The 13,854-nt window shown below is 43.5% G+C and overlaps 1 protein-coding gene across 1 annotated transcript in view; it reads right to left on the reverse strand.

Moving 5' to 3' along the window:
• LOC138638055 (solute carrier family 12 member 9-like) overlaps positions 1-13,854 on the reverse strand; it is a 415,221-nt gene that overhangs the window by 229,400 nt on the left and 171,967 nt on the right. The window contains exon 7 of the mRNA XM_069727024.1: positions 2,567-2,724. Within this exon, the coding sequence (XP_069583125.1) occupies positions 2,567-2,724 (158 nt within the window). The remainder of the gene's footprint in view (positions 1-2,566; positions 2,725-13,854) is intronic.

Here is a 13,854-nt window from a genome sequence, read left to right on the forward strand (position 1 = left end):
TATCTGTGCCCCATATATGCTCTGCACCGTTCATATTGCCCCATATCTGTGCCCCATATAGTGCTCTGCACCGTTCATTTTTGTCCCATAGCTGTGCCCCATACAGTGCTCTGCACCGTTCATATTTCCCCATAGCTGTGCTCCATACAGTGCTCTGCACCATTCATATTTCCCCATAGATGCTCCACATAAATCTGTGCCGCTGCTGCTGCAATAAAAAAAAAAAAGCCATACTCACCTCTCTTGCTTGCAGCTCTCAGCGTCCGGTCCCGGCGTCTCTCCGCTCTGACTGATCTGGCAGAGGGCGCCGCGCACATTATATGCGTCAACGCGCCCTCTGACCTGCACAGTCAGTGCAGATAGACGCCGGGAAGATGGAGCGGCGCCCGGCGGCTGGAACGTGGACAGGTGAATATGACATACTTACCTAGTCCCAGCGATCCTGGTGCTCCCCGCCTGTCACATGGTCTTCGGTGCCGCAGCCTCTTCTTCTATCAGCGGTCACCGGCACCGCTGATTAGAGAAATGAATAGGCGGCTCCACCCCTATGGGAGGTGGAGCCGCCTATTCATTTCTCTAATGAGCGGTCCCACGTGACCGCTGAAGAGGGGAAGAAGCTGCAGCACAGAAGACCGTGTGACAGGCGGGGAGCACCAGGATCGCTGGGACTAGGTAAGTATACCTCAGCGCCCTCTCCCCCTCACCCGCCGACCCCACCGCTACCGTGACTCGAGTATAAGCCGAGAGGGGCACTTTCAGCCCAAAAATTTGGGCTGAAAATCTCGGCTTATACTCGAGTATATATGGTAAATGGATACTCCAGGTGTGATAATTCAATCCTCAACAATAATTTTGGGAATTTTAAGCAACTTTGCAACTTCTTATTTACTTATGATGCTTTGTTAAGAAGTTCTCAGTTGTATTCATGTGATGTGTATCCTGTGGAGTGCACTTAGGGAAAATACAGTGGGGGAAATAAGTATTTGATCCCTTGCTGATTTTGTAAATTTGCTCACTGACAAAGACATGAACAGTCTATAATTTTAAGGTTAGGTTAATTTTAACATTGAGAGATAGAATATCAAAAATAAAATACAGAAAATCACGTTGTATAAATTATATAAATTTATTTGCATTTTGCAGTGAGAAATAAGTATTTGATCCCCTACCAACCATTAAGAGTTCTGGCTCCTACAGAACAGTTATACGCTCCTAATCAACTCGTTACCTGCATTAAAGACAGCTGTGTTACATGGTCACCTTTATAAAAGTACCAAGTACCAAGTATTAAGTCTTGTTTTCCATAGGGTTCAAATACTTATTTCTCACTGCAAAATGCAAATAAATTTATACAATGTGATTTTCTGGATTTTATTTTTGATATTCTCTCAATGTTAAAATTCACCTACCCTTAAAATTATAGACTGTTCGTGTCTTTGCAAGTGGGCAAACTTACAAAATCAGCAAGGGGTCAAATACTTATTTTCCCCACCGTACGTCATGGCGGGTGTTGGACGTTGCCTTTATGAGGCTCATCTGAAAATGCCATGCATGACAACAAGCCATCTGCTAACCAAGCATTCTACAATCAGCTCTGCTACCGCAGGTCAGTGACAGCAGACTGGGGCGGACCAGCCCGATGTAGCCTGAGGCCATGCATGAAGATAATGGGACAGCACTTTATTAGAGTCTTTGCTGCGACCCGGGTTGTTTCGGATGCAGCACACTTGTAGCTGTCCTGAAAAGTGCAGCGGGCGGCCATGAGAAGTTCATATACATTCTGATGAAGGAGGAAGAACGGGTATACTAATCGGGAGCTCGGAGGTGGGATTGTGGGCTGTAAGGAATGGTGATCCCAGAGCAAATGGCAGAGCATGATGGGAAATCTAAGCAGGGGATCAGAAAGATTTACAGGAGGGAAATGTATTAAACATTTAGACAATAAATGGCATTTCAGAGCCTATGCAGGAATATTTTAGGTCTTGGCTCTTCAGTGTCAGCAGAGTGCACACACACCAAATACAGATGCTGGTAGAGTCGAGCAGCAGTTAGAAATGAAAAGTGAATTAAATAGTACGTAAAGGATCAAAATCAGCACAAGATAAGTAAAGTATCAAAAGGTACATATCAGAAAACTAAAGTATTAAATGTTACTCATTTATTCTAGACATTTCACCTGTGAAGTGTTTCTATAACTAGAGTTCTCCTAGGAGCATGGCGATCGCACACAACAAGCTTTCCCACAAAAACAAACCAAGGCAATAAAGAAACAAGACACAAAAGATGGAGTGGACAGATTACTAAGTGCTACCTGCCAACACTAGCCAGTCACTGCCCATGATAAATGAATGGTAGTAAAGTCCACACCACCAGCTGCAGGCTGATAAAAAGCATTGAGATATAATGACATTTCAGCCAAAATGCTCTAAGGCCAAATAGCCCAACACTGGGGCCTGTTTACAAAAGAAATACCAAGGGTTTTCCTTGTATGTGTGGCTTTTGTATTATGTGAATACTTTATGGTGGCATACGGTTATGCATCTCTTCTCTTGCACAGGGTACTTACCAAACAACTCATCCTTTGCCAGCGCATACAGAATACGGGAGGCTCCGATCAAGTTACTCATGGAAGCTGAAAGAGTCGAGCAGCAGATTCCAATAATGACGAGAGGAGGCCAGACGTTAATATCTCGTAAGAAACTGTAGTCATTCTGCAACAGATTCCTGCAAACAGACAAAACCGCATTGCTTAATGAATTTACTAGCTCGTTAATTTATAATACGGTGATGTCTGCCTTATGCTACACAGTGCTCGCAGTTCTTGGAAACTGCAAGATGATATAACCTGCAGACACAGAGGAAAGGAAATGCTCCTACTATTATATTATATAAATTGAAGATCTATGTTGTATTCACTCATTAAAGGTTTTGCACCAAGTTATGTGATATCTTAGTGATCACTGGGGATCTGACTGCTCAGACCCCCACTAATTCCTAAAATGGGGCTCTACAGTGTCCGGTCTGAACAGACTGGAAGTCGCTCCATTCATTGTCTAGGTGACGTAGCTTGGCTATCTCTGGCAGTGCTAAAGATTTAGAGTCGAAGTGGGCATGCTCGACCTCAGCTCCAATCACAAAGGGCATTGCAGAGTTTAGGATCGGTGGAAGCCATAGCAGTCTGACCCTCAGCGATCAGCAAGTTATCAAAAATTTCTATATGTATTTCTCTAAGAAATCATTATTGCTACTGTAAAACTACATTACACAGCTCTGGCAAAAATTAAGAGACCACTGCAAAATGTTCAGTTTGTCTGATTTTTCTCTTTATAGGTATATTTTTGAGTAAAATGTAAATTGTTCTTTTATTCTATAAACTTTTGACAACATGCCTCCAAATTTCCAAGCAATACATTTTGCATTTTTTTCTAAAAAGGAGAAATGGTCAAAATTAAAACAAAACCCAGTGCTTTCAGACCTCAAATAATGCAAAGAAAACAAGTTCATAATCATTTATAAACAACAATACTAATGTTTTAACTCAGGAGATGTGACCGCTCTATAGGCCTCCAGTGACACACTGACAGGAGACAATGGCTCCTACAGTGTTATCACTGAGGATTCAATGGCCTCTCACTTTATTGGACTGCTGCGTGAGAATTTTCCCACGCAGCGGTGGCGCAAGTGACAGTATGAACTCTGCACTCATAGCGGCGGAGGGATACTGCGGGAGGATACATATCCGAAGGATACCTATCCAGAAGCCCCTGGAGGGCGGTCACATCTGCCAATGTGACAGCTCTCCACGGGAGATCATCGTGGGATACTCGTTGTTAAATGCATTACATCGGATCAGGGAGTATACTGTTGGTTTATTATTTTTAAATTTTTTACAGGTGATCGAGGGCTTCGGGGACTAGGTGATTGGTGAGTATATACTGTATGTTGTACGTACTGTATGTCTATGTGTACTGTATATGTGTGTATGTGTTTTTTTTTTACACTTGAACACAGTAGTCGGATGATGGGACTACTGCTGTCCCATCATCCGGCTAGCTGTCACTGTAGAATTTATAGCCGGATGGGACTAATAGTCCCACTGGACAATGCCTGCCTACACACAGACCCCCACGCACACACACACACACACACACACACACAGACCCGCACACCCACACAGATACACACTAACACCCGCACACACACAAAGCCCTGCACACACAGACACAAACACCAGCACACAGCCCCGCACATCTTCTCCGCACACACAGTCTCCCCCACACACAGTATTCGCCCACACTCCGCCCACACACTCTCCCCCCTCCTGATCTGCAGCGATTCTCGCAGGCATATCTGCAGCAAATCTGCAGATTTTTTTTAAACCTGCGGTTTTGCTGCTGATTGGCCTGACACAATGGAAGTCAATGGGTGCAGGAAAAGAATTGACATGCTGCGGAAAAAAAAAGATGCAATTCTGTGCAATTTTTTCTGCATTATGTGCACACCAAATGTCAATTTCACATTGACTAACATTGCTTGTTCACTACACCACGGATTTGATACAATTCCGAGCGGCCAAAAACGCTGCGGATCCGCATCTAAATCAGCAACATGTGCACATAGCCTAAAACTGTAATTTTTCGGGAAGTTTTATACTATACATGGTGGAATGTAATTAAATAAAAAATACTTAAAACATACTGCGATTCTAAAAAATACTATTTATTTAAAGAGAAAACCTGATGTAATTATGTAATTTCCCTTTACTCATAAAATAAGGCAAATTAAATCATACTTTGTAGACATTTCAGGGACTGATTACTCATGTATCAGTAACGGTTTAGCACATCCAGTAGGTTTCACTAGCCTTCAAGGGACTTGTTTAACCCTGCTGTTCTGTTGGTCAAAAATGACCGACTTTGAACTTCAATATTCTTTAACCCCTTTCTGCCATCAGACGTACTATTGCGTCCATGGGGGGTGGGCCCTACTTCCCAAGGACGCAATAGTACGTCATATGCGATCGGCAGCGCTCACGGGGGGAGCGGCGCCGATCGCGGCCGGGTGTCAGCTGCCTATCGCAGCTGACATCCGGCACTATGTGCCAGGAGCGGTCACGGACCGCCCCCGGCACATTAACCCCCGGCACACCGCGATCAAAGATGATCGCGATGTGCCGGCGGTACAGGGAAGCACCGCGCAGGGAGGGGGCTCCCTGCGGGCTTCCCTGAGACCCCCGCAGCAACGCGATGTAATCGCGTTGCTGCGAGGGTCTTGCCGCCCTCCCTCCCTGCTCCAGGTCCCGGATCCAAGATGGCCGCGGATCCGGGTCCTGCAGGGAGGGAGGTGGCTTCACAGAGCCTGCTCAGAGCAGGCACTGTGAAGGCTGCAGCGCTGCATGTCAGATCAGTGATCTGACAGAGTGCTGTGCAAACTGTCAGATCACTGATCTGTGATGTCCCCCCCTGGGACAAAGTAAAAAAGTAAAAAAAAAAAATTCCAAATGTGTAAAAAAAATTAAAAAAAAATATTCCTAAATAATGAAAAAAAAAAAAAAAATATTCCCATAAATACATTTCTTCATCTAAATAAAAAAAAAAAAAAACAATAAAAGTACACATATTTAGTATCGCCGCGTCCGTATCGACTCGCCCTATAACACTGGCACACTAGTTAACCCCTTCAGTAAACACCGTAAGAAAAAAAAAAAAAAAACGAGGCAAAAAACGACGCTTTATTATCATACCGCCGAACAAAAAGTGGAATAACACGTGATCAAAAAGACAGATATAAATAACCATGGTACCGCTGAAAGCGTCATCTTGTCCCGCAAAAAACGAGCCACCATACAGCATCATGAGCAAAAAAATGAAAAAGTTATAGTCCTGAGAATAAAGCGATGCCAAAATAATTATTTTTTCTATAAAATAGTTTTTATCGTATAAAAGCGCCAAAACATAAAAAAATGATATAAATGAGATGTCGCTGTAATCGTACTGACCCGAAGAATAAAACTGCTTTATCAATTTTACCAAACGCGGAACGGTATAAACGCCTCCCCCAAAAGAAATTCATGAATAGCTGGTTTTTGGTCATTCTGTCTCACAAAAATCGGAATAAAAAGCGATCAAAAAATGTCACGTGCCCGAAAATGTTACCAATAAAAACGTCAACTCGTCGCGCAAAAAACAAGACCTCACATGACTGTGTGGACCAAAATATGGAAAAATTATAGCTCTCAAAATGTGGTAACGCAAAAAATATTTTTTGCAATAAAAAGCGTCTTTCAGTGTGTGACGGCTGCCAATCATAAAAATCCGCTAAAAAACCCGCTATAAAAGTAAATCAAACCCCCCTTCATCACCCCCTTAGTTAGGGAAAAATAAAAAAATGTATTTATTTCCATTTTCCCATTAGGGCTAGGGTTAGGGTTAGGGCTAGTGTTAGGGTTAGGGCTAGGGTTAGGGCTAGGGTTAGGGCTAGGGTTAGGGTTAGCGCTAGGGTTAGGGTTAGGGTTAGGGCTAGGGTTAGGGCTAGGGTTAGGGCTAGGGTTAGGGCTAGGGTTAGGGCTAGGGTTAGGGCTAGGGTTAGGGTTGGGGCTAGGGTTAGGGCTAGGGTTAGGGCTAGGGTTAGGGCTAGGGTTAGGGCTACAGTTAGGGTTGGGGCTAAAGTTACAGTTAGGGTTTAGATTACATTTACAGTTGGGAATAGGGTTGGGATTAGGGTTAGGGGTGTGTCAGGGTTAGAGGTGTGGTTAGGGTTACCGTTGGAATTAGGGTTAGGGGAGTGTTTGGATTAGGGTTTCAGTTATAATTGGGGGGTTTCCACTGTTTAGGCACATCAGGGGCTCTCCAAAAGCGACATGGCGTCCGATCTCAATTCCAGCCAATTCTGCGTTGAAAAAGTAAAACAGTGCTTCTTTCCTTCCGAGCTCACCCGTGTGCCCAAACAGGGGTTTACCCCAACATATGGGGTATCAGCGTACTCAGGACAAATAGGACAACAACTGTTGGGGTCCAATTTCTCCTGTTACCCTTGGGAAAATACAAAACTGGGGGCTAAAAAATAATTTTTGTGGGAAAAAAAAGATTTTTTATTTTTACGGCTCTGCGTTATAAACTGTAGTGAAACACTTGGGGTTCAAAGTTCTCACAACACATCTAGATAAGTTCCCGGGGGGGTCTAGTTTCCAATATGGGGTCACTTGTGGGGGGTTTCTACTGTTTAGGTACATTAGGGGCTCTGCAAACGCAATGTGACGCCTGCAGACCATTCCATCTAAGTCTGCATTCAAATGGCACTCCTTCCCTTCCGAGCCCTCCCATGCGCCCAAACAGTGGTTTCCCCCCACATATGGGGTATCAGCGCACTCAGGACAAATTGGACAACACATTTTTGGGTCCAATTTCTCCTGTTACCCTCGGGAAAATACAAAACTGGGGGCTAAAAAATAATTTTTGTGGGAAAAAAATTTTGTTTTATTTTTACGGCTCTCCATTATAAACCTCTGTGAAGCCCTTGGTGGGTCAAAGCGCTCACCACACATCTAGATAAGTTCCTTAGGGGGTCTACTTTCCAAAATGGTGTCACTTGTGGGGGGTTTCTACTGTTTAGGTACATTAGGGGCTCTGCAAACGCAATGTGACGCCTGCAGACCATTCCATCTAAGTCTGCATTCAAATGGCACTCCTTCCCTTCCGAGCCCTCCCATGCGCCCAAACAGTGGTTTCCCCCCACATATGGGGTATCAGCGCACTCAGGACAAATTGGACAACACATTTTTGGGTCCAATTTCTCCTGTTACCCTCGGGAAAATACAAAACTGGGGGCTAAAAAATAATTTTTGTGGGAAAAAATTTTTGTTTTATTTTTACGGCTCTCCATTATAAACCTCTGTGAAGCCCTTGGTGGGTCAAAGCGCTCACCACACATCTAGATAAGTTCCTTAGGGGGTCTACTTTCCAAAATGGTGTCACTTGTGAGTGGTTTCTACTATTTAGGTACATTAGGGGCTCTGCAAACGCAACATGGCGTCTCATCTCAATTCCTGTCAATTTTGCATTGAAAAGTCAAACGGCGCTCCTTCCTTTCCGAGCTCTCCCATCCGCCCAAACAGTGGTTTACCCCCACATATGGGGTATCAGCGCACTCAGGACAAATTGTACAACAACTTTTGGGGTCCAATTTCTTCTCTTACCCTTGGAAAAATAAAAAATTGGGGGCGAAAAGATAATTTTTGTGAAAAAATATGATTTTTTTATTTTTACGGTTCTGCATTATAAACTTCTGTGAAGCACTGGGTGGGTCAAAGTGCTCACCACACCTCTAGATAAGTTCCTTAGGGGGTCTACTTTCCAAAATGGTGTCACTTGTGGGGGGTTTCAATGTTTAGGCACATCAGTGGCTTTCCAAACGCAACATGGCATCCCATCTCAATTCCTGTCAATTTTGCATTGAAAAGTCAAACGGCGCTCCTTCCCTTCCGAGCTCTCCCATCCGCCCAAACAGTGGTTTACCCCCACATGTGGGATATCAGCTTACTCAGGACAAATTGTACAACAACTATTGGGGTCCAATTTCTTCTCTTACCCTTGGAAAAATAAAAAATTGGGGGCGAAAAGATAATTTTTGTGAAAAAATATGATTTTTTATTTTTACGGTTCTACATTATAAACTTCTGTGAAGCACTTGGTGGGTGAAAGAGCTCACCACACCTCTAGATAAGTTCCTTAGGGGGTCTACTTTCCAAAATGGTGTCACTTGTGGGGGGTTTCAATGTTTAGGCACATCAGGGGCTCTCCAAACGAAACATGGCGTCCCATCTCAATTCCAGTCAATTTTGCATTGAAAAGTCAAATGGCGCTCCTTCGCTTCCGAGCTGTGCCATGCGCCCAAACAGTGGTTTACCCCCACATGTGGGGTATTGGCGTACTCAGGACAAATTGTACAACAATGATTGCGGTCCATTTTCTCCTGTTACCCTTGGTAAAATAAAACAAATTGGAGCTGAATTAAATTTTTTGTGAAAAAAAGTTAAATGTTCATTTTTATTTAAACATTCAAAAAATTCCTGTGAAGCACCAGAAGGGTTAATAAACTTCTTGAATGTGGTTTTAAGCACCTTGAGGGGTGTAGTTTTTAGAATGGTGTCACACTTGGGTATTTTCTATCATATAGACCCCTCAAAATGACTTCAAATGAGATGTGGTCCCTAAAAAAAAATGGTGTTGTAGAAATGAGAAATTGCTGGTCAACTTTTCACCCTTATAACTCCCTAACAAAAAAAAATTTTGGTTCCAAAATTGTGCTGATGTAAAGTAGACATGTGGGAAATGTTACTTATTAAGTATTTTGTGTGACATATCTCTGTGATTTAATTGCATAAAAATTCAAAGTTGGAAAATTGCGAAATTTTCATAATTTTCGCCAAATTTCCGTTTTTTTCACAAATAAACGCAGGTACTATCAAAGAATTTTTACCATTGTCATGAAGTACAATATGTCACGAGAAAACAATGTCAGATTCACCGGGATCCGTTGAAGCGTTCCAGAGTTATAACCTCATAAAGGGACAGTGGTCAGAATTGTAAAAATTGGCCCGGTCATTAACGTGCAAACCACCCTTGGGGGTAAAGGGGTTAAAATATTCAAGATGCGGCTCTGAAACCCGTGGCCGACCGACCCATCCTCATTTAAGTCAATCAACCACAAGTTTCAGAACCGCATCTTGAACACCCCAAAAAATACCAAAGTTCAAAATAGGTCTCCCCAGACCGAACAGAACAGCAGGGTTAAACAAGGTAGAAGGTATATACAGAAATGCACTATCTGCCATTAAATCCAATATATAGACGCACACAGGCTTTTACTTTCTGAATACCATAAGGGAAGACATGAAACAAATCTAAAATAAAAGCTGCAAATTACCTATTGAAGCCAAATCAAGGTCCTTTTCTGTAAGAGGTTAAATACGGGAAAATGCAATGGCTTTTACACATAACAGAAATATAAATATGAATGACACATACGGGTCCCTGAATGTTGGTGAATTATTGCTGTGCATTAAGATATTAGGATGTGACAGCTATAATTGTAACGCATTTTAGTCCTTTCTTCTTAATCAAAAGTGCAGAAATAAATGTTATTTATGAGTGCAATTCCCAGTGCTGGGAACTGGGGGGTTTGGTGAGAGGCCCCCTCCTCCAACACCTCTGCCACCCACTCCTGACACGATGAGAATCATATGGCCCCCACCATCTGATTCAGGAAAATAATGGCAGAGACCACTATAATGACAGACGAGTAAATGACATTGGAACTATTCAAAATGATACAAGCAAACAGACCCCGGATGAAGCCCCTCCATTGACCTGACATGAACACAATTATTCAATCAAAGCCAAATACAGTCCGGAAAGCACCTGTCCGTGTCCTGCCATAGGGAAGTCTGCTCATTTTATTCATCTACCAATTAACCCTCTTTATGGAGAACGGTACCATCACCCTGCCGAGCTAGAGGCGTCATCAATAAAGCACAACTGGGATTATTAATTGCGGCTGTATATTAAGAAGCTATTATTTGCACAGGACCCATCTATATATCTATGAGAATATTATTTTTACAGATAAATACAGTAACATCAGTCATGGAGAGGAGCCAGCTGGCAGGAGCGGGCCCTGGTAATACAGAGTTACTAGTCTTGGGAGGAGATGTCTAATGACAACAAGATGAGGTTAGCCAGCTGGCTGCAAGTGGGAACGCTCACAAGTGCCAGACTGTGCGTGCAACATAATTACTGAAACCCCAATTGCCATTCATTCCAATTACGGTGCATAAACATTGGCTCAATGGAGAAAAGTGCAGGTAAATAAGAGAAGCTTGTTTTCTATGCAGAGAAATGGCGCACGCTTCAGGACAATACCGGACAAACACTGAAAGCAGAGTCCTTGATATACACTATCTGGACAAACACATGATCCTCTTACTCACTGAATTTAGGCTTTTCTATCAGTCCCATTGCAACAGCTTTGTAAAATCCAAGCGAGCCACTAACATTCTAAAGAGCTCACTAAATTCAATGGATGTAACAAGTCCCTTCTACACGTCTCACGATCACTTGTAAGTGGGTTATTGAAAGATGAAATCATGTAGGAACCATGGCGACTCAACCAGCCACGAAGTTGACCAAGTGAAGTTACAGACCGGGGTTGCTGAGGTGCACAAAAGATGCCAACGCTCTGCTGACTTAATGACTGAAGAGTCCAAACCTCCTCCGGTATGAACAGCTCCATGGCATGGGTACACATGTCCAAGCAGGCAGGCAAGCCTTATATCACCAAGCACAATGCCAACTGTTAGACTGAGCCGTGTAAAGTCCGCAGCCACTGAACTCTGGAGCTGTGGAAACATGTTTTGTGGAGTAATGACACATGACAATGACAGTTGTGTCTGTTTTATAATTATTATTATTATTTTATTTTTTTAAGAAATCAGCCTGTCTTTTCTTAACCTGTGTATCCCTATTCAGACAAAAAAGTCCAATTTTCAAACATGTTGGAACTGCAGTTGCAGGGTGGTGCTAAAAGGTTGTTAGATATATGTCACAAGTGTGTCACATCCTCCTGGGAGATCTGGGATTAGAAGATCACTACCTATTGTGAATCGCAGATCTTCTATTTAACCTGTGTGTTTCCATATTAAATGGATTTGGTTTCCTTTGGTACTGAAGAGGTTAACTACCCTTTCTATGCTGGTCATAAACTTGTAGCTCCATTTTTCACCTGCTTCTAATCTGGTCATTACCTCTCCCAATAAAACCTGGCCAGACCTTCTCTGTCTTGCCAGTGAAACACCAAGGTTACTTACTGGTAGCCGTTTTTTCCGGAGCCCATGACAGCACACATGAGAGAGGGATCCGCCCAGTCGGGACAGGAAACCTACTGAAATAAAAGGGTGGTACCTCTCCCTCGCTTCAGTTGGTTTTCAGAGCATGAGAGGCCTCCTTGGTTAGTACACATGGTAAACCACCACCACATTATAATAATAACAAAAACACCCAACTAAAAGTGCACACCAAAGGGTGAAAAAAAGGGAGGGAATATACAGGTGCTGTCATGGGCTCCGGAAAAACTGGCTACCAGTAAGTAACCTTGGTGTTTTCCCGTCTCCCATGACAGCACACATGAGAGATTTTTGGAGAAAGAAACACCTTAGGGAGGGACCACCGCTTGCAGCACCCTTCTACCAAAGGTAAGGTCAGTTGAGGAGGATAGATCTAGCCGGTAGTGTCTAAAGAAAGTAGACGGTGAGGACCAGGTAGCGGCCTTACAAATTTGATCAATCGATACCTCTGCTTTTTCTGCCCAGGAAGTAGCCACGGCTCTGTTGGAGTGAGCCTTGATGCCTTCAGGAATCGGGGCACCACGAGAAGCATAGGATAAGGAAATAGCCTCCCTAATCCACCTAGCAATAGTACCCTTGGATACCCCGTATCCCTTCCTGCTACCCTGGAAAGCTATAAATAGGGATTGATCCTTCCTCCACTGACTAGTCAGAGATATATACTGCAAAATAGCTCTTCTTACGTCAAGCGTATGAAATTTCTCTTCCCCTGGGTTCTTGGGATTATCACAGAAAGAGGGCAACACAATTTCTTGACTCCTATGGAATTTAAGAACTACTTTCGGCAGATATGCCGGATCCGGTCTGAGCACTACTCTGTCATCAAATATCTGTGTGTAAGGAGGGGAGATGGACAGGGCTTGCAAGTCACTCACCCTACGGGCTGATGTCAACGCTACCAGAAGTACTGTCTTAAGTGTAAGTATTTTTATTGATGACTCCTGCAAGGGTTCAAACGGGACACTAGTCAGAGCTTCTAACACCAGATTTAAATCCCATGGAGGAACCCTCTGAATTACCACTGGTCTAGACCTACTACACGATTTAATAAAGCGGGACACCCATCTATTGGAGGCCAGATTACAGTTATACAAGGCTCCTAATGCCGACACTTGTACCTTGAGCGTATTAGTTGCTAATCCCAACTGCAACCCTGCCTGTAAAAATTCTAAAATAGTACCCACAGGAGCCTTGTCCCCTAAAGGTTGTCCCGAAAAATCTAGAAACTTTTTCCATGTTCTGCCGTATATCCTTGATGTAACTGGTTTTCTACTTTTCAACAGGGTGGAGACTAACCCTGGTGAAAACCCCTGCCTACTCAGTAATGCCCTCTCAAATTCCAGGCTGCAAGATGGAAGCCCTTCACTTGAGAGTGGTATATTGGACCCTGAGTAAGATGGTCCGGAATTTCTGGCAGAATCCATGGATCGGTCACTGACATTTGTCTCAGGAGGGTGAACCAAGGTCTTTTTGGCCAAAATGGAGCAATCAAAATTACTTTCGCCTGCTCCATTCTGATTTTTCTTACTACTGTCGGAATCATCGCTATTGGTGGAAACACATACGCGAGACTGAAATTTCATTGTATTTGTAGAGCATCTACCGTGAAAGGTTTTTCTCTTGGGTTTAATGAACAGAAGCTCTCTACTTTCCTGTTGTCTAGGGTGGCAAATAAATCTATCACAGGTAAGCCCCAGGCCTGCACTATTTGTTGAAACACCTGGGGATTCAAAGACCACTCTCCTTGTTTCAGTGTCTTGCGACTTAGGTAGTCTGCTCTCGTATTCTCGACTCCCTTTATGTGGATAGCCGAGAGGGATAGTAGGTGGCGCTCCGCTAGTTGTAGGAGGACAGACGCTGACTTCATCAGGGAAGGGGATCTCGTCCCCCCTTGGTGATTGATATATGCAACTACTGCGTGATTGTCTGACATCACCCTGGTATGATGGCCCTGA

The sequence above is a fragment of the Ranitomeya imitator genome, chromosome 5 (genome assembly GCF_032444005.1).
Source record: "Ranitomeya imitator isolate aRanImi1 chromosome 5, aRanImi1.pri, whole genome shotgun sequence".
Lineage (NCBI taxonomy): Eukaryota > Metazoa > Chordata > Amphibia > Anura > Dendrobatidae > Ranitomeya > Ranitomeya imitator.